Source organism: Sminthopsis crassicaudata, chromosome 4 (genome assembly GCF_048593235.1).
Source record: "Sminthopsis crassicaudata isolate SCR6 chromosome 4, ASM4859323v1, whole genome shotgun sequence".
In the NCBI taxonomy this organism is placed as follows: Eukaryota; Metazoa; Chordata; class Mammalia; order Dasyuromorphia; family Dasyuridae; genus Sminthopsis; species Sminthopsis crassicaudata.
The window spans coordinates 150836486-150858897 of NC_133620.1; the positions used below are offsets into that span (position 1 = coordinate 150836486).

General features: G+C 33.8%; 1 protein-coding gene across 7 annotated transcripts in view; it reads right to left on the reverse strand.

Moving 5' to 3' along the window:
* PHACTR2 (phosphatase and actin regulator 2) overlaps positions 1–22412 on the reverse strand; it is a 326455-nt gene that overhangs the window by 58459 nt on the left and 245584 nt on the right. For 5 of the 7 annotated variants that reach the window (XM_074309630.1, XM_074309631.1, XM_074309634.1 and 2 more), the window contains exons 3-4: positions 15190–15270; positions 3751–3909 (exon numbers count right to left, since the gene is read on the reverse strand). In XM_074309630.1, coding sequence (XP_074165731.1) covers positions 3751–3909; positions 15190–15270 — 240 coding nt within the window. The remainder of the gene's footprint in view (positions 1–3750; positions 3910–15189; positions 15271–22412) is intronic. The other 2 variants (XM_074309635.1, XM_074309637.1) reach the window with 1 other exon arrangement.

Here is a 22412-nt window from a genome sequence, read left to right on the forward strand (position 1 = left end):
AGTGGCCCCCACTCCATCTTATCCCCCATCCTATTCCCCCATCCCCGCAATCCATTCACACAGAAGCATAGTGATCTGGATACCATAAAAACTCAATTAATGTTTCCCAGCTATGTTCAAACCCTCACTGACTATATCAGCTCATGGTGATCATTCTTTCCTTTAAACTATTTTGCCTATGTGGGAAGAATTGCAGTTATTAGGATTCCTTCCCTTAATTCCTTACATATTCATATTTTGTATATAACTTGTATTTTCCTCTCTTAACAATGCTTTTCTTCAGTAAGTTTCTTGAATAGAGAAAATGCCTTATTTTTGTTATTGTATCCTTAGTACCTAGTTCAGTAAATGAGATATTGCAAGTACTTAAATGCTTACCAAACTGGATTCAGAGTATGTGTCAAATACCTCTCTGTATGTATCCACAGTGCCAAAGGCAATGTCTCACATGGTGCTTTAGGTTGTGAAAAGTGTTCAACAAACTTTTGTTATTGATGACATTCATGCTTACAATTATATATTATATTACATTATATTGAAGGCAAGCAAATCTTTCATATAACATATATCACAAATTTAAAGCCTCATTCTTTCTCCTCGTGGGATCTCTCTGTTTGTTGCCAGAAGCTATTTCTTTAACGTCATATCCTCAAGAAAGTAGACTTCATAGTTTGGGAACAAAACCGCTTGCTCTTTAGCATCTGGGAATCACAATCCCCACTGGGAGAAAAGTAAACAAACTACCCTAGATTTGCCAATGTTGGAAGTCCCCTTAGGCTCATCAGAAGTGAAGGCTGTGACTTTGCTCTTTTATAGTGGGTCACCACACAGTTATCTGCTCAGTTTATACTGCATCCACTTGTATGTTTATACTGGCACTGTCCTTGTCCTTAAGTATTTTTTCATGTGTAATGTTTTGGGTTTTTTTTTTTTTTTGAGGAAAAAAAACAGCCTTCTATTTCTTGTACAACATATCAAGGCAAAATAGAAATATAATAGACCAAAATTAGTGTCCAGAGAGTACTGTTAACTGGCTAAAGAGTTGTTGCCTACCAATTTAAAGAGGAAAAATCAATTTTCTTTCTGATCACATAAATTTAGTGACATCATATAAACTAGTTTTTTGAAATTTTGTGATTTTAATATAAGGTATAAGACTCCCACAACTTATAGCTATGACCACGGCTTCTAATAGACAATGTAAATGGAAGGCAAGTCCTCCCTTTTTCCAGACTGAAACTTCTACAAAATATCAACAAGTCTTGAGGACAAATAAAAAATTTCAGATTCCTGGTATATAAATTCAAATTTTGCTTGGCAGATTGTATACCAATTTTCCCTCAATTTTAAATGAACTTGTTGAGAAAAATGGTAGTAGACTGATAGCTTTCTAGAAACTAATGCAGTAACAAAGTAACTCTAGAGCCCTTACTTACCATCCAAAAGAGCTACCTAACTATCACCTATATATGTAACTCTATAAAACAGATTTCTTTATCTAGAAACCAGAAATTTGATTTTGTTATCCTCATATTTCAGTATAATTCATGTCCTTTGTAGTGCTATGTATTTTAAAACATTATTCTGAGTCCAAAAGTTTCATCAGACTGCCAAAAGGGTCCCTGACAGAAAAAGTTTAAGAATTGCTATTCTAGTGATTCTCTGACATAAAAAAATACTCCAATGTGGAAATAAGAGATATTAAAGAGCATCAAGGTACACATGAAAGAGGGTTAAAAGCTTCCAAATGAATATCGTTGCACAAGACATCCATCCCCAGGACAGAGACAATGCATCCACTTTCACATCTAATGCATACCATTTCTCTTCCCATTTGACAATGATGTTTTTCAACTGAAATATGTATATCCTAAGAATTATATGTAGGTAGGTAGGTATATATGTATAAATTAGCCTGGGGTTTAAAAGCACAAGGCAGAGTTGAGTGAATTGAATACATCTATTAGCAGATAAACTCATATTTTGGAGAAACCTTGCTTAAGCTGAAAAGGAAGCATAATGCTGATATTCCAAAATATGGAGTAAATTAACACCATTTAGAGGTTAGTTTTTAAAGTATTGTTCAAAATGTAGAAAGAATGCCCATCATTTTCTTTTTCACAGTTTACAATTTACTGAGGATCCTAGCTCTTTGTGTGCAAACTAACCAAGTTTAGGATGCAGTTTCAATCTCTTTGAGATTTGATGTGTCTTGAACTATAATACAGATATAAGAAATAATCTATCTACCTATGAAATGTAGGCACCATTTTTTTCTCTTGAATGTCAAAGCTGCAGAAATCTAATTAACACAATGCTGTCAGCAACTTTTCATTATGTTGAGATAAAGGAAAAGCTTTCTTTGAAGACAAGCCAGTTGGACTATTGACATCACACAACAACCCTGTAAGCATTAAGGATGACATTGTTAGGCAATGAAGGAAATGTTTCATGAATGTGAAAATTATCTTTCAATAGACAAGTCACAGATGGATTTGAAGTGTAACAGTTTGGTAGCACATGACAATAGGACTTTAAAAAAATAATATGCTGCTACATATTTCAATTGGGAGATTTCTATCAACTGTTTACCTTAGACTGCTTTAACTTTGTGTTCTTCTGTCCTTTATTAAAATGTTTTTTTAAAGTCTCATATTCTGTCCTTAAGATTATCTGAAAGGGACTGAGAAAACTGTCTTTGATACATAAGGTGAAATGAAGTCAAAGACCCTTTCTCTATGTTTTAAAGGTAAAATTTAAACTTGGATAAGGAATAGTCAAACATTTCCCTTTGATTTGTAAAGTCTATTTTGACAGGAGGTTATAAAGTAAGTAGACTTTTTAAAAAGACCTTAAATCAAGATACCATTTTTTGCTTCTTTTGTCTTTTTCACTTCATCTTAAGAAGATATATTTGGAAGACCACAAAGGGAAACAAGGGCTGGAGTAGCAAGCATTGGAGTGAAATAGTTGACAATCTGGGGGCTCAGTTCCTGAAATTTCTATAGAACAACTCTGTCCCAAGCTTCATTTACCATGTAGCTGCCTGTTTGCCCCTAAAGAACAGTTTGAAGAAGGCTGGTAAGCCTTCCAGAATTGAAGGCAATCTAATCTGTTGCAGCTTCAGGACTCACTCAGGCTTGCAATAAAGCTTCACCCACTAGATTTCCTGTTCAGATCTAAGAATGATGCAAACAATCAAGACTGTAATTACTGAGAAGGCAGCAAACAGGTGTTTTATCTATATTATGGGTGCTATGTAAATAGTTCATATTTCATTCTGGTGTGAAAATATGCAGCCCCGAATGCCAGCGACTGTAGGTATACTATCTTAAAAGGTTTGTGGTACAAGCACTGATTCAGATGATACTATCAGAATTTTTGAAAAAAATAATTTTCTAAATTTCTAAAATAATGGACACAAGTAGCAGCAAATATTGCCCCAAATCAGGCTGTATTTTAATCAGTATGCTGATGCTGGTTAAAGAAACTAAATTAATCTGAACTTTTTCCTTAGTATGATAGATTATAATTTCATTTTGAACATGTGGAACTATGTGGAGAATTACTTTATATGCTATATAAAGTCCTTTTACTTAAATTCTAGTTATCTTCTATCTATTTAGGTACTAGCCAGTTCTTGCTTCAAGAGCCACTATTGACCTTAGAGGCAGTATTGATAACCTAAGACTAGTGCTCAATGCTGAGCAATATTGAAGAAAAAAGGACTTGAGTTTCTTTTTAGTTTACCTTTCTTATCTTCTGCTTTTTCTTCCACAGTTGTTGTTTTTTCAGACAAAGAGCCATTACCTTCTTCAGACTTTACTACATTTTCCTCTTGTGTGGCCTCCTCTCCGATGGGTATCATGTGCCCGTTTGAATTTTCAAAGTTTACAGTTACATCTCCATCTAAAATGGGGAAAGAAACACCTAGTTGTCTAACTTGACAGCTTTCTCAAGAATCAGCTTTTCCCATTTTTTGCTATAGTATTATAGGACTTGGGGAATTTTAAAGTCCCTTAAAAAAAGAAAAATCTATTATTTTATTAGATTTTACTAAAAAGTTCAGGCAATAGAAGAAAGGCTATAGAATCATATCTCTTAGAAAGATGATATCTAAACCATTATAAATCATTGGGGAAATGTCCTATTTATAAACATTTTTGGAGAAGGAGGCTCCCTCCCGCTTAGGGATTTTTATGTCTATCATTTAAAATATTTAACTATTTCACTAAGAAATGGAAAGATGAAAAGAACAACCTGAAAAATGTTATAAACATTTTAATCAGTAAAACACAGAACACAAATGCAAATACATCAATAGCAGACAATGTTAGACAAATTATCAGTGGGAAAACATGAACATTTTCTAAAAGTACTTTCTTCAGTCAGAATTTTTTTCTCTGACAGCATTGCACACCAATATAACTATTATTTGTGTAAGCTAAAGTCCTGTATTAGTATCTTACTGGGGTGTGGAGGAAGCCTGGATTCTTGAAGACTACACCATCTGAGTACAAGTTGCAACAATTGCTAGCAAGCTGGAGACATTTAATAAGAGGCAAGAGTATGGAAAAAATTTAGGCAATTTCCCAGGCAATCATGAAAAAGTTGGTCACCAAATCAATTCAATGTTTTGTGGTATTTTTGTCCACATCAACTAAACAGAAAGAGACAGAGAGAGAGAAAGGAGGAGAAGGGGGAAAGAGATGAATTGTATATCTGCATTGACTGAGGGAGTCTTCATATCCGTATAATTATTTTTTTCAAGAATCAAGATAATTAAGGGCAGGGGGTCTTAATCTTTTTTTGGGTCGGGGTCCCTTTGGCAACTCTGGCCTGTGGATCTCTTCTTAGAATAATGTTTTTAAAAATTTAAGATAAATGAATGAAATAAAAATAAAGTGAATAGAATTACCCCCCAAAAAAAAATTTATATTGAAACGCAGTTATCAAAATGCAAAAAAAAAAAAAAAAAAAAATGATAATAATAATTGCCATGTGACCCCACATGGCAAACCTTTGATTTAGAGAAAAAAGGATATTTTAATTTTGATGTCATTATTATTCACAGAAATGTTGGGAAAACATCAATTTAAAAAAATATCAAACTGATATCTATATAACATGAAAACTCAAAGTACATTCATTAACATTTCTCTACTGGTACAGCATATCACTGCAAAGCCTGAAAGGCTTTATCTGCCTCTTTAATTTAGTAGCTTTTTATTTTTTTAAAAGAATAAAATTAATCAGACCTGTCACTCAATAAACTCAAAAAAAAAAAGAATGGACAAACTGAAATGGGACAAAAAAGATTCAAGGTATGTGTCATCAGCTTTTCACTCACATGCAGGTGAAAGCAAAGGATACTATCCAGAACAGAATGGCAACCTGCAATCCAAGTCTTTCATTCAGGATTTTTCAGTCTGAACAACACTGACACCATGTTGTTTAGAGTTTATTGCAAAAACTTAAGAATCGTGAATGTCAAAGTAATTTGCAGGTTGTATACTCTGAGAGATTAGGTCTGTGATTTGTTAGTTGTTTTGCTGGTTAACAAGAACCCAAAGATCACCAAAGAGATATAACCATTTAAAAATATTGATTGTGCGCTCGCGCGCGCGCGTGTGTGTGTGTGTGTGTGCGCGCGCGCGTGTGTGTGTGTGTGTGTGTTTGTGCAGAATTTGGAACTTCCATTGAAAATGAAAACTGTAAATCTAATTACAAGAAAGAGTATCTTTCCTGTTGAAGAGGGACTGTCTTCAAAGTTAGAAAATTTGGTTCTATTTCCATATTTATTACTGATTCCTTGGATATGTTGTGTCTATTTGAATTTCCTTTCCTATAAAATGAAAATAATAATATGTATGCTTCATGAATATGTTTTAAGCAAGAGGAGACCACTAATCCACCATATACTAGTTTAGAATTAAATATAAAAATACTCCACAACTATTACACTTTGAAAAGATGAAAGTAAATAGTCCAAGATGATTCTAGTAGCCTTTACTTCCAAAACTTGTAGAGTTTATGTAATGAATGAAATTTTACAGGAATTCAGTTTACTTAATGGAAACATTTGTTGTTTTATACTATTTCTAAGTCTGTAAGAAAAATTAGGAAGAAATTCTAAATTTTAATATTTCATTTGGGTGTGATAATAGCTCTATATAAAGACATGTATTGTCTCAAATCTTATAAAACATCCACTGAAGACAGAACTTGGAGCAATAAGCCAAAGCAAAGGATTCGGGGATTTTTGCCAAAAAGGTGACATAATAAACCTGCATATGGAGTTATTAATTTGGGATTTAAATATTTTATATAACTATATTTTAATATAATTGGTTTCCTTTATAATCCTATGTACTTTATAAATTGAAAAGCATTATTTTGAGGAAAGGTCTACAACTCTAGATAGAAAAATAGATAGGTAGGACAAAGGATCTATGACATAAAAAAAGTTAAGAGTCTGTGCCCATCGATAGTGGTGGCACATACCTATATTCTTTGCTACCTGGGAGAATGAAGTTTAGTAGATTGCCTAGCTAGGGGTTCTGAGAAACAGTGGGGTTCAAGGTGATCAGGTGTCTGCAGTAAATCCAGTAGCAGGAAATAAGGGCTGAGTGAGAAACAGTGAGCCTAAGGAAAAGCAAAACTTGACTTCCAATTTTTTTGAAAAAGCATGTTTTTAAAAGTACTTTATAAAAGCACTTTTTGAAAAAGAAGATTACTAATGGCTTTAATTAAGTAAATATGAAGAAGCAACTAAGCATTGTTTCTTATAGCTGTGTTTACTCTTAGATATTCCCACTTTAGAAATAATCTATGCTGAAAGAGTGATTAATTTCTAAAGTTTTATGTATAACTTATTAGCCTTGCCTCAAACACTTGATAAAAAATGGGAATGAAATTTTATTAAATAAAAATAAAAATTTATACTGAAGAATCATATCATGAGTGAAAAAACAGAAATGAAAAGGCATTAATTATTCAGATGTTAATTTGTAAGTAGAAATATCTGGTGCTAAAATAAAATCAAAAGAGCATAACCTTATATAAATTCAAATTCAAACTAAAAACTGGAAAATGTGATCAGGGTAAAAAAATGGAAATAATGTTTTACAATCTTGGATCCTTATTCTTTAATGAAATATTTTTTACTTAGACTCGAGATAAATGACATAAAAATGAAAAATTCAAGTGGAAAAGAGATAAATATTTCTCAAATATATTCATGTTGGCTTACAAACTTTTTTTAGTTTTCACTGTGTATGATTGAGCAGCTCCAGAAAATAACTTATTTATACAAAACGAATTAACCTTACTTTTCTTTTTTCTTTGCCTTGGGTTAGTGGTTAAAAAATATGTGGAAACTATTTTACTGTTTAACTTTACTGAACCTTATATATCTTATATTCAAACCATAATTGAAATTCCTTCATAGATTTATAATAACTTGTATTTAAATTTAGAAACAAAAAAAAAATGGGACAAAATTTAAGACGTCTTGGCAAAGAAAATTAATGTTTTCATATGTGACATAAAAGGCTCAATGAAATGAAATGATATTAACTTTTAGATGCCAATTGAACATTCAGCTTGCAAAACTACCATAAATCACCATCATTATGAGAACAGCCTATATTCTTTTGCATTCACAGATATCCTGTCTTTTATGTCACATATTAAAAAAAAAAAAATTCCTTAGTAATATTCCATAGCCTACCTTCATTTGCCATGTTTTTTCATATACCTTTTGGGTTATTTAAAATTAGTTTTATTTCCTCTGAAATTATAGTGTTCTATGATTTGCAGGCATATGGCATTAGGGGAAAATAGTGCTAAAAAGATGGGAAAGGAGGAAGGGAGGGAGGGAGGAAAGAGGTAGGAAGAAGGGAAGGGAAGCAGGAAGGAGGGAGGGGAGGGAGGAAGGAAGGAAGGAAGGGAGGGAGGAAAGAGGGAGGGAGAGAAAAAGAAAGGGAGGTAGGAAGGATGGAGGGGAGGGAAAGGAGGGAAGGAAGGACCAAAATAACCAAAAAGGAGAACCCAAACCCTATGATATGACCATTTGTAGTATCTGCCCCAGTATAACTAATGATGTACTATCTTGACTGGCTTCCTTTTCAACCAAAGTTTGGGCAATAATTTGATTTTATTCAATTTGCTTTCCCAATGTGATTGCACAACCTCATCTCTTTCAATTGATTATGAAACCCAATGAAGCTGGTTTCAAGTGTACTCAATCTTGATTTTAATTAATTCTGCGGCATTTTCATAAAAATGTTTAGAGAATTTTATGTATTCATAGGGATTTCTTCTGTTTGGAATTTGTATTAGACATCTTCCATGACATTCATCAATATGTGGAGTTAGAAATTTTATGTTCAGATCCTGCCTCTGCCATTTATTATCTGTGTGACCTTGGGCAAGCCACTCATCCTGTCTGGGCCTTAGTTTTCTCATCTGGAAAATGAGGGAGTCTCTAGGGGCCCCACTTCCTGTTGTAAATTTATGATCCTATGATGTTATGTGGAATATATTTCCATTTTATGTTTTGCTTGATGTTGATTAAATTTTTTTATGTTAATGTTTAAAAAAAAATCAAGAACTAATTAACTGTGACTGTTCAAGTATGATTTGCTATAAAAAAATCATCTATGAAAGCCTACCTGTTCCTTTCTCATATTTTCATTTAATATATCCTCTATGTGCCAAAATTCATAAAAAATTTAGTGGAGATGGGAATGTAGGCACATATGGATTGGTAGTTACTCAATTCTTCTTAGTTGTCTTTTTTGGGGTGAAAGTATATATGAACATTTCTACTCTTTTAAAGATCATACTTTCAGATAGCATAAAAATCATAATTTCAAGCATGAATTATTCTAAGATACATTATTAGATTCAGCTGTTATATTTTCGTCTTCATTTTCTTAAATACCAATGTGACATCCACAAAACAATGAATACTTCCATGATAGACTCTGAATGTAATGGTTCCACTCTTGTTCTTGATAATAGATTACTTTAGAAAAATTAACAAGTATCTTCATTCCATGCTGTTTTCTTCACAGTGTCATCTGAAAATGCCTTCAAAATAATATGACAATTGGATGCTATGACAGTTATAGGCTCTTTTCTCCTTTTAACTATGTTATTATTTTATGTTGCTCACAATCCTCACTGCTCCTCATCTTATACTCTAAATTAATATTTACATTGACCAATATGTATCTATCTTTACTTGACAAAAAAATAAAATAAAATCAAGTATTTGCTGACTTAAGTCGTTTCTGGGTCCCCCTGGCTTATTTTTATGGCAACCGTTTTGTAGTATTAAAAACTTTTTAAAGAAATAGTGACAGAAATACTCCTTAATTTTACTTATTTCCCTTTTTTCAGAGTCAAATATTTATATAATTTAGTTTGGAACTGCTATAATCACATTCAAGATCAACATCCTTCCTTTAAATCTAGTATGATTTGACCTTTAATCAACTGATGATCTGACTGCATACAGGTGATTCTCTTCTTAAGCTTTCTCATTCAAATTATACAAGGAGAATTGTGAGCAGCCTGTCAACTTTTGGTCTCTCATTTCTTGGTCCAAAATATCATTTTCCAGCATAAATTTTTACTGTTATCTCCCCATCCTGTATTAAAGTTACTCAAAAAACATATATATATAGACTTAGTTTGGTAGATTTTATCAAATTATTCATAACATTTCTCTACTTCATTTTCTGCATTGAATAGTACATAAGCTAGAAATATCTTTATGATGGTTTATTTCTTATACTCAATATAAACACTACAAAAGGAGAGACAGATAAGTATCCCATGAAATATCATTTCTTGCTGCTTTGGGGCAAAAAAATAAAACTGCCAACTCCTTCACTGACTTCTTTTATAGAATGTTTGTAAGTCCAACTTTCATTTAGCTGTAAATTCTGTATCTTGTTTAATATAAATCAAGAATGTCAGTTTCTCCAAGGGTGGAACAGCTTTTCAGTCACTGCATACAGATTGTACATTAAGAGAATCCATAATTGTTAATGAATTTATTAAAGAACTATATGATTCTTAGTATTTTCTATCATCTTTTATGTCATGTCATCTATGGAAGGACAAGAGGGCCACAGAAGACTAAAACTTAACTGAAGACTATTTAAAAAAAAAAAAAACACAAACACTTCATTATTTTCAGCAGATTGGTCTTTTTCTTCTTCTTTTTTAAAATTATAGCTTTTTATTTACAAGATATATACATGGATAATTTTTCAGCATTGACAGTTGTAAAACCTTTTGTTCCAACTTTTCCTCTCTTTCCTCCCACCCCCTCCCCAGATGACAGGTTGACCAATACATGTTAAATATGTTAAAGTATAAGTTAAATACAATATATGTATGCATGTCCATACAGTTATTTTGCTGTACAAAAAGAATCAGACTTTGAAATAGTGTACAATTCATTTCTGCACTCATATTCAACATCATTTCTATTTGGTTAAACTCAATAGAACTTGCATGTAGCTACCATAGTTTTTAAGAATCAGGTTCAGTTCCATACCACATGTAACATTAGAGTATGGTTTATGGAAGTGTCTGTTTTTAACTCAGAAAGTAAAAGTCATTGCATATGATAAAAACATGTAAATAAAACTCTTACCCTTTAGGAAAAAAATTAAAGAAATTTTATAACTTGAAATAAAAGTTACTGAAGTAGTTTTACATATATGAGAAAAATGAGGAGTTGAGAAAATGGAAAGTTGTATTCTAAAATTGCTGCGATTTGAAGAGGAGAAAAAGGATCAATTGGAGAGAAAATTCCAGGTAAAACAAAATAAGAATTTTGTCTGAGGAGTTTACATAGTACTGAGGAGGACGCATAGGAAGCTGAAAATTATAAACTCAAGTGTGTAAGCTTAGGTTAAATCTTGACACCATATCATGAATAATGTTTAAATAAGGGGTTATGCACAGAATAATGGCACTTGAAATCCATACTTCCATGAAGGTTACTCATATTTCTCATGCTAGACATATGTATGGGATGGAGGTGAGGAGAGGGAAGAGAAGTGTATTCATTTAAGAAGAGAACTATTTATTCAAGAGGTCAAAAATTACACCTAAGTGTTCCCAGTGTGAAAACTAAGCTTTAAATAGGGAAGAGAAGCATGGTCAGAAGACTGAGACACCTAAGATATTTTTTGAAGAGGATGATTGACAACTAAATTTTTTAGGATTTGTAGAAGAACTTTTCTCTAAAGACCTCTTTATGCTGAAGCACCTAGAAATAGCTGCTAAGCAGACCATTTTTATCAAAAAGAATTTTTTTTTAATACTCATCCTCACAAACTCTATAGGAGGGCAAACTTTTCTCATACTATCTAGTGCACTGAAAGTCAAGAAAACTAAAGTAAGGGAATGATTCTTCATCATTGAAAAGAAGAGGCTGTTAACCAAGCAGAGAACAGCTTCCAGTCTCTGGGCTAGAGCTAAAAACAGACTGAAACTCTCATGATAATTATTGTTGGAAAGATGACAGAAAACTACTTTCTCAACCACTTGGCTGAAAACTGGAAGGCTGATGCTTGTTCCAGTCACCATACAGAGCCTTGAGGAATGAGGTAAGTTTTTATAGAATATATGTTCCCGAGTGTATATGATTTAAAAAAAAAAAAAAAGAAGTTTAAAGTAAACTTCAGCAATTTCCCGGACAGTTCTAATATCAGCTTATTTTTAAGGTGATAAATCCCTTTATGCTTTTTAATATTGAGCTGCAAAAGTTAAAAGAGAAAAGCAAAACAAAGAAATAAGCATGAGTTGGTGCAATAGACCTTAGTATATCAAGGAAGTATCACCATAGATAGAGGAGAATAAAAACCTAAAGTATACTAAACACAGTTTTAAACTGTTAATTTTAAATTCTGTTTTTGGAAAAAAGTCAATTCTCTCCCCATCTTGTCTGCTATTCTTCTGACAAAAAGACAAAGATTTGGCCTTTCTGATCTTTACCCACATAGAATGACTAGTCTTTGAACTAAATTTCTAATTTTTGTCTTTCTTTTAGAGATTTATAAATAAAAAGGCACAAAGAGATGTTTTGACTTTGCAGATAAAATTAATAGCTCAGAGTTGACATTATAAAATGGATTCTTAATTTGCACTCTGAAAATACCTCCCCTTTCCCAACGCCTCCAAAAAGATCACAAAAGTCACTGTGAATACAGTCTACTGAAGGATGGGTTTTTTGTGGTTTTTTTTTTAAATGCTAGAGGAACACCTCCTACCCTTACTATTTCAGGATTGCTTGGTTTGCCCCTGACAGACTGATGCTGTAGGATATAATAGGAAAAACCACAGCTTGAAAGGTATAAAGAAATTAGTGATGGCATGAATTAATTCATAACTATAGTTAACAAAATGCTTGGTAGGGCAGATGTTCAAATGAAAAAATAATATATAATTGTGAGAATTCCGAGAAAGTGGCATATGTTCTTCAAAATATGCTTGTCATCTTTTTTGAAAACGACTGAGTACATAACCAGTAGCTGGCTTTTCTTCTTCAGCTGTACTACTATGACTATTAATTACTACAACCTTAAAAAGATCATGTCATTTCTGTTCAAGCGGCTTCTTAGAAAAAATGCTGTAGCACCTCTGATAAAATGTTTAATAGATGAAGGAATTCTATTATTATGAAACATTCAAGATACATAATAATCCTTCTTTAATAAAGTACATTAATAAGGATATACTGTAGCAGTAGTTAGGAAACAAAGAAGAAAGTGATATTAGATGAACCAGCACTGTGCCATTAAAATTTTCTCATGGTAGGCCACTAATACATTGTTAGTAGAGTTGTAAAATGATCCAACTATATATGAATGTTATGGAATATTATTGTTCTGTAAGAAATGATTAGCAGGATGATTTCAGAAAGGCCTGGAGAGACTTACATGAACTGATGCTGAGTGAAATGAGCAGGACCAGGAGATCATTGTACACTTCAACAACAATACTATATGATTATCAATTATGATGAACATGGCTCTCTTCAATTGTTTAATAATGAAGAGAATCAGCTACACTCAGCAAAAGGACTATGGGAAATGAGTGTGAATCACAACATATCATTTCTACTCCTTCTATTTTTGCCTGCTTGCATTTTTGTTTTCCTTCTCAGGTTATCTTTACCTTATTTCTAAGTCCAGTTTTTTTTGTGCAGCAAAATAACTGTACAGATATGTATACACACATTGTGTTTAACATATATTTTAACATATTTAACATGTATTGATCTACTGCCATCTAGGGGAGGGGGTGGGAGTAAAGAGGGGAAAAGTTGGAACCGGTTTTGCAAGAGTCAGTGCTGAAAAATTACCCATGCACGTATCTTATAAATAAAACGCTATTAAAAAAAAAAAAAAAAAAAAAAAAAAAGTGATCCACATATTCTGGAGAACAATTTGGAACTACATACAAAAGAAAACTGTGCATATCTTTCGACCCGTCAGTGCCACTACTGGGTCTGTATCCCAAGGAAATCATAAGGAAGGGGAAAGGATCCATATGTGCCAAAATGTTTGCAATAGTTCTTTTTGTGGTGGCAAAGTATTGGAAAATGAGTAGATGCCCATCAGTTGGGGAATGGCTAAATAAGTTATGGCATATGAAAGCCACAGAATATTACTGTTCTACAAAAAATAATGAACAAACTGATTTTAGAAAGGCTTGGAAAGATTTACATGAATAGCTGCTAAGTGAAACAAGCAGAACCAGGAGTACATTGTACAGAGTAACAGCAAAATTGTGCAATGATCAATTATAAAAGACTTGGTTCTTCTCAGTGATTCAGTGATCCAAGGCAATACCAATAAACTTTGGGTGAAAAATGTCATCCAAATGCAAAAAGAGAACCATGGAGATTGGATATAAATTAACACATGCTATATTCACTTGTGTTTTTTTCCCCTTTTTTCATAATTTTCTTTTTTGTTCTGATTTTTCTCTCCCAACATGATTCATAAAGTAATGTGTATTTTTTTTAAAAAATGAATATATATGTATAACTAGGGAAAATTTTTTAAAATAAAAAGAATTTTTTAAAATTCATCATAGTTATAATGGAAGAAAAATTCAGGCATTTCAGTCATTTTCAACTCTGTGACCCCTTCTAGGATTTTTTTGGCAAAGATATTAGTTTGCTATTTCCTTTTCCAGATCATTTTGCAAATGTGGAACTGAAACAAATAGGGCTGAATGAGTTGCCTAGGGTCATACAACTAGTAAATATCTGAGACCAAATCTGAACTCATAAAAATGGGTCTTCTTGATTCAAAGTCTGGCGTACTATTCACTAAACCACATTGCTGCCTTTAAACAATCAACAGTTTCTGTCTAATGAATAAGAGTCTTGGTGGAAAGTTTAAAGAAGCTAGTTAAAGAATAAAGAACCAATAGTCAGTATTTAAACTTTTTGAAGTTTGTAAAGCACTTTACATAAAGAAATGAAGAAAAGTACTTGAAAATGACAAATGTAAGTGAATGGATAAGAGAAAAGAATCTCTCAATTGAATAAATGCTTCAAGAGAAGACAGATGTGGGAAAATGAGTTTAGCAAGAAAAGGAGAAGAAAATTGTTTAACTGAGAACTTAAAGTTGGTTTCCATTCTTTTTCATGCCTTATTGGTTCGCCTGGAATAGAGAATTTAGGTTACTTGCATGGTCAATAGGACTGTAGGGAATTGTTTCCAAGCCATTGAATTTGCTTCTTGCAGAATGCTAAGAGTCAGTTCAGAAAAAAAGATGGAAGAAGAAATGAAAGGCACACATTTTCCCTTTGTGTGCCTCTACCACTCCAGGGAGAGCTTTGCAGATCTCTGAGTTTACACTAAAATATGACAGCAACTGGTTCATTCTGAAATTTCATACCTCTTATGAACTTTTGCTTTTCCAGGTTGGTCAGGTGTGATTAGTTCAAGTACTTTTTTGCTTACCACAGTGTCAGGCACATAGTAAACTCTTAATAAATGTCTATTTATTGACCAAGAGATTGATAGGGCTGCTGTTTAACTTGTTGGCTATGGCTATTATAGATGTAATATTCACATAAATGAAAGAAAGCATCAAAGAGTTTAGGACGACAATATTTTTAATTTATGGTGTTAATTTCCTCACCTTGATCAGGCAATTCCTTAAGCACTCCCCTTCTTATCAGCTCCTCTCTACTTTGTCTTGTGGATATCTTCCTTTCTAACACTTATAAAAAGAATAAGCACAGTTAAGAATTGAGTCATGAATGAGTTGCAATAATTATGAAAAGCACACTGATCAGGGTTACCAAAAGCAGATCTGTTTGCACAGAGGCTCAAATCTTGCAGTTATTTCCTGTCATCCAATCAGAGAAGTCTTTGTGATACAGAGAAGTAGTGATTTGCACTACTCCAGTACAATATGTTCTTGTCATAAGAGTAGAATCAGATCATTTTGTTTTAAAGAGACTTTTGGCAAAGAATCTAGACATACGTATTTTTTTCCCTTCATGGATTCAAAAGCAAATGACCATTTTAAAATTTTTCCTTATGTAATGACATAATAGAAACTACATGTGTATAGTATATAGAGAGTATACTTTTGTACAAAACACAATTATCCAAACTTACATATATTCATAAATAATACTCACCTGAAAACAGTTTATCTAATAATCTGGAAGAGGGGGAGTTTTCCTTCTCTTACATATTTTCTAGTAGATAGATTTATGTGAGTCCAAATAAATATGAAATTAAATATATAGTTACACATGGACATTGTCTACCTTAAGTTCCTAGGCTAGTTCCCCAAAAATCTAATCCACAATATAAGAGCAAGTATATATTTCCAAAAGTATTGTTTGCTGCTTGTTTTTGTGACAAATGTATGTTACATGTAGCAGGCCGGAACTCTAAAAAGGTATACTTGAATCACAGCATGGTATTCATTGAGCATGTGTATGCTCAATGTGGTGTAGTGATGTAATCATACTGAAAGATTTAAGGGCTGAGAGAGGGACACAGAGCTTTCTCAGCCACAGTGCTCTCAGTCAGAGAAGACTTTAGGCGCCAGACTTTAGACTCCAGACTCCAGACTCAAGCTTTGATCAACCACGTGGTGGCTCTCCTTCCTCTTTCACTTCTCCACCTAAAGACCAAGAACTCTGGCTGATCCTGAGGTCCTCCAGAGAGCTAGCCCGGATATTACAGTTATATATGTTTGAGAAGATGATGAAAAATTCTCTTTATCCTCTCCATTCCTGTACAACCATGATTTGCAACTGAGGAAACAAAAGGAAGCTAAGGGAGAACATAGAAGTGTGGAAGAGTGTGTCCGACACAACTGTGTCAACAGACAGGTATATTTATGAAGGCTGAGATAGCAAAGTTTAGCTTTTCATTATTCTTCTATTGGAGATCCTGAGACTCACTATGGTTCTTATACTATATGATCTCTCTTAGATCCTAGGAGTTCCAGACTCCAGTCTAATCCCATCACCCAGGACCCTACGTTTACACAGACCCTCAGGATTCAGTTCTCAGAACTCATTTTCTATCTGAAGGCAACACTCCATCACCAAGGAACACTTTTAGCCTTACACTCCTAAAGTGACACCCAGTAAAAGTAAAATATAGTGACTCAGTGAACAAATGTAGTGACAGACTTAGGACTCTGTCCCTGCTATGGAAGAGACCAGTTGTTTGGATGTTTATGTCAGGTAGTGTCTCTTATGTTGTAATTGTGGTTCTTTGACAGGAATCTATCTAGAACTTGTTATTATCATGTGGTGGATTCCTATTACCTTTTGTAGAATTTACTTGTAATGGCTACATATATACATATATGCTACATCTCACTATTTGTTTCCTTTCTGCCTAAATATACTTATAAGAGCACTCCCTGATAATAATAGCAGTTTACATGGATAATCATAGCAAGCGAAAAAATTCTGAAGCAAATAACTCCTATCCAATACTGGTTCAACGTTAGTAATTTATAGCCAAGAATAGTTTTTTCATCCACACACCTTGATTCACAAGCATTTTCCTGAGAAATGTAAAAGATGTTGCTGGTGAGCAGGTTCTTATTAGTTCTTTCCAATGTGAAAGGGGAAAGCTTGTACCAGTGTACCAGAGCCAGATTGGGAAAATGGTTCATAATTTATCTACAAGAGTGAAGAGAGTTGCTAGGATTTAGTGGTTGTTTTTTAAAATTCCATTGGTTCCTCTTTAGTTATCCATTCAAAGAAGGTCATTAAGTGCTCGAACTTAGCATAGATCATATGGAGAAAGACCATGCAGGATTCTCTGAAGAATCTGAATGAAATGTTTCCACAAGTTCTAAGCTAAGTCAATCTCAGAAGTCATCTCTTCCTGTGATTATAAACTAAAAATAACTGTCTTAAACAAAAAAAGACTATTAAGTGATAGTATGAATTAGCATATACCCTTCCCCATCTACAAGACACTAGCCAGACAGTTTCTTTCTCTTGCCCAAAATGAAAGAGAATATTTGCCTCCTTTAAAATCAGAGAATGAATTGGAGTCGTTCAGTAAGTAACTTTTTGCCTTGAGCCCTCTTAAAAAATAACAAAAAAAAAAAAAAAAAAAAAAAAAAAAAAACCCAAAAACCCTCCATTCTTTCCTTTAAAAAAAAGTAATATAAGATCCTGGAAAACTTCCAGGTTTTTTTGTTTCAGTTTTTCCAAAATGGGCCCCAGAGGATTTTTATTTAGTTTTGGGTTTTCTGTTGCTTTAATCCTATCTCAATCTCAGCTAAAACCTGCTACCCCCCCACCCCAAGCTGCCCACCTCCTTTGTTCTCTGCATACTCACTTGGGAGCTTTGAAGTGGCATGGGTTTTCAGCCAAGAAATCAAAACTACAGCTTTTGCTCCTTCTCTGTACCTTTTGGAAATAGTTACTGATAGGAAAATAACATTTGCTACTTGTTTGGACTCTTTGTTGATAGGTCTTTTGAACACAGAGCAGATGACTATATACAAAAGCCACAGAGAATGGGCTTTGGGAGATAGAACCCAGCAAATACACTGTTATGGCAAGAAATTCCAACCATCCTTTTTACATGACTACAAACACCTCTCTATCTAGTGTTCCATCTTTTAAATTGTTTGCCTCCTACTTAAATAAATTTCTGAGTTGTTTGTGGAGTAGCACATGCATTGGTCATTTAGGAGCAAGAAACCTGTTAGTGAAACACACCAGAAGTTTGATTCTGAATTATAACACCAGGCAGGAACTTTAAAGTTTTTAACAACATAAAGTAGTCTTTGCCCAATCTTTGTTCCCTTTTTAATTAATATAACTCTACTAATAAATGGTAAAGATGACCATAAAACATACATCCAGGAAAAAAAGAGGACAAAAGGCTTAGAACATTGCTTCACATTCCGATGTGTACCAGATCCCTAAAGATACCTTATCAAAATGCCTACAACAGGACCCTTACGCAAATCCTGGTTAAAGAAAAGACAGATACCAGACATACCTGTTTTTACCGACTCCCACAATCTCTACATTGGAATACTATATAAATTGACATAGTGTCTTTGATAGCTGATATTAACATAGGCTTTCTTCCAAAATTTTTAAAATTGTTCATGTAATATTAATAATGGGTTTGTTCTTCCTCTTTATGTGTGGGAGGAAGCTAGCCATGCATCCTGCAGGGCTATTAGGAGAGAAAGCTTTCCTCCATTACATGAAGGTAGTTTCTTCAATTATACCTTGATCATTCATTAATGGCTGTAAGAAATTCATTTTCCACCCAGTGTATGTCTGAATGTATGAATCTTCAGACATTTAATAACTCTGTGAACCTCACTGACTTAAAATCTCTGTTCTTTAAATTCTTAAATTCTCATCTATAAAACAATTGATTTCTAATTTAATTAAAATTATTACTTTCTAATCATTGATTTCCAAGGTTCTTGCTAATTCTATGATCTTCCTGATTGATTTATAGACAAAAATGGAAGAAACAGAGAAGAAAATTAACAAGAAAAAAAAAAAAAAGGTCTGCAAAGTTTACGATGGCAAATCATTTAAACATCACAATAGAAATGGTAGTGAAGAGAATAAAGATAAAGAAAACATCTAGATTAAGCCACATATTCATAGAAGAGAAATATACTTGAGGTGAGGCATTTGGAAAGGAACTATGGAATTGTTTTGTAAGATATATAGAAGAGAGGAAGAAACCAAAAGCGTGCAAAAATATCAGATCTAAATATTGATATTAAAAAGATGACCTAGAGAATATCTCAATAATTACCAGCTAACATGCCTACTTTCCAACCAATACAATTATGAGGCTTATCTACATGTAAATTGAGAATGACGAGGATATTAGTAGAAACAGGAATAATTTAATAATCAGATGGGTTTGTCTTTACCGTTTCCAAAGGAGAGACAACTACATCAAATATTGGAAAGGGAAAGGAAGAGGGAGAAGGGAGCACACATCTATATTCACTGTTGTTCAATTGTTTCAGTCATTCCAGTTCAGTCATTCAATTCAGTTCAACTCTTCATGACCCCCCATTCGGGGTTTTCTTGGCAAAGATCCTGAAAAGGTTTGCCATTTCCTTCTCTAACTCAGCGTATAGACCAGGAACTGAGGCAAACGAGGTTAAGTCACTTACCCGGCTAATGCAGCAAGTGTCTTAGGCCAAATTTGAATTCTGGTCTTCCCAACTCCAGGCCCAGCATTCTACTGGGCTACCTAGAGGCCCCAAACATTTATATAATACCTACCATTTGCCAAGCATTTTACAAATATGATTTTATTTGATCCTTACAACAAGCACTGGCATTATTCCCATTTTAGAATTTAGAATTGAGGAAATTAAGACAAAAAGAGGTTAAATGGCTTGTACAGGATATAGATAGTGTCTAAGACCAGATTAGAACACAAATCTTTCTGACTCCAAGCCCAGTGCTCTGTCTATTGCACCCACCTGACTGCCAAAGAAAAATAAAACCCCCAAAAGGACCTGCCCTCAAAGGTTTTACCTCCTATCACTTCACTGTCAACAGGAACTACAATCTGTGTTCTATGATTGGGTAACTAGTAGAACTTCACTATTTCCTCACCTAAGTTGTAGGATTCTGAGTTCTTGTTTGGCTCAGCCTTCTGAATCTTCTTCATATATCACAACTTAGTGGAATGTAATACACAATTAGGCATTTAATGTATAATAAGTATTTCAGAAAAAGAAGGGGGAAGAAGAAACAGGCCCTTCTAGGATCTTGTAAATGGGAGAATGGTCAAGGATGTGTGACCCCAGCCCTCCCTCAGCATTCAAGGCCAAGGATACATACTTTTTTTGAACTGTCTATTGAGATTGCTTTGCCTAGGCATCGAGTCACTCCTGTTTACATTTGGCTTAGGAAAGGGAATTTATAATCCCCAATTTCCAACCACTGTTCAGTGATTCAGGACAAACAGTAGAAAATTAAATAGATATGTCATGTTATCTGTGTCTCCAGGGTCCATGATGTGAAGCGGGGCAGAAACTGAGAAAACAATGTCTTATTTGAAAATATACTAAGAGAATGGTTCTTTCTTCCTTGATAAATGCACACAAAAGATAGGTACTCTGACTTATCTAGCTGCAATGAAAAATTTCATGTTTTCAAATTGAGTCTCAGGAAGAAAGATTATTATTGGAATACTGTGAGAGCTACGGTAGTTTTAAAAAAAAAAAAAGTCCAAATTCATCTCGCCAGAGCTATAAAATGCACCCTTCCTCTGCCATATTGTAGATGACAAGAATAAACTGTATCACGGATGTCCCCTGGGAGAAGCTGCACTTGAGAATTCATCCTATCTCAGCTGGATTTGGAAATAGAACACTTGGTTTGAGTCTTCTAACTCTAACACTAATAAGCAGCATGACATTTATCAGCTTCAATTTCCTTATCTGTGAAATACTTGTACAGTTTACTTCATAAGTTTGTCATTTAAGAAAGTGCCTTTAAAACCTTAAGAGATGCTACTAGATCTGAGATTTCAGTAATGGAATGAAATCCCCTCTACCTATGCAGGTTGATACCTTCTCTGCAACTTTTGGTTTTAAAAGAATTGCCTAATAATAATAGCTAACATTTCTATGGTACTTACTATATGTTGAGAGCTTTACAATTACCTCATTTGAGTCTCACAACACCCTGCTATTATCATCCCCATTTTACAGATGAGGAAAGTGAGGCAAACAGAATCTTAAGTCATTTGTTAAGGGTCATGTAGCCTAGAAGGCAGGAATTGAAGCAAGATGCTCCCAGCTTCAAAGCCAGCACTATGCCCTGTTGCCTTTCAATAATGCAAGCCTCCCCATTCCCCCCAAAAAAGCACTCTGTACATGTGTTATTACAATAATCAACATTTGTAGGATTATAGAATCATAGGACTAGGAGTCCTAGACGTCAAAGCAACAAATTCTTTCTTTTTTTAGGTGAGTAACTAAGTCCGAGAGAGGCTACTTGCCTTGCCCAAGGTCACGGAGGTAACAAATGTCTGAGGTGTTATTTTAATCTCAAGTCTTCTGACTTCAAAATCATATTTTAATAAAGAAATGGAAAGGACCTCAGAAACCATCTGGCAAGGAGGCCAATGGAAGTGAGATTTCCTGCTCAAAGACAAATGATAAAAAATTAGAGGTGGAATTTGAACTCAAGTTCTCAGACTTGATTGGGAGAGTCCTAGAACTCTTTCCATTGTACTGTGCTACTCAGCCATTAGACTTAAACTCCTCTTGGGCACATAGCACGTCTTCATATTGCCATTAACAATCTGCTTAGTGGAAATGCAATGACTATCAATGACTTTTATTGTTACTGAGCTGTTTCAATCATGTCCAATGCTTCAAGCCTTGAATAGTGGAAAGAATGCTAGACATGGAGTTAAAAAGAACTGAATTCAAATTCCAATTCTGATATTTCCTAGCTGTATGAACATTGACAAGTCATTTAACTTCAACTATTAACAAAGAACAAACCCCAATCCTATAGTGCTTATTTCATATGGTTGCTCTGATGCTTATATACATAAATATACTTATTTTAAATAGCTAAGTAAATGCCAGCATTTATTAATCCTATCTTATTATTATTAAGGACAATATCAGTTTTAAGTTTTTGCTTTTCTTGAATTATATAGAAATGACCTGGTCTTTTTTAGAAATTTGTATTTTCCCAGTAGCTACAACTAATTTTTATCTTTTGGGCCCAATAAGTAAACTTCATCTTTGATATCCCACCCCCACCCCACCCTGCCTATTTCCTTTTCATAGCTCAATAATTAGTTATACCACTGCCTTCCAACTATAAATTCCAACTTTTCTCTGAG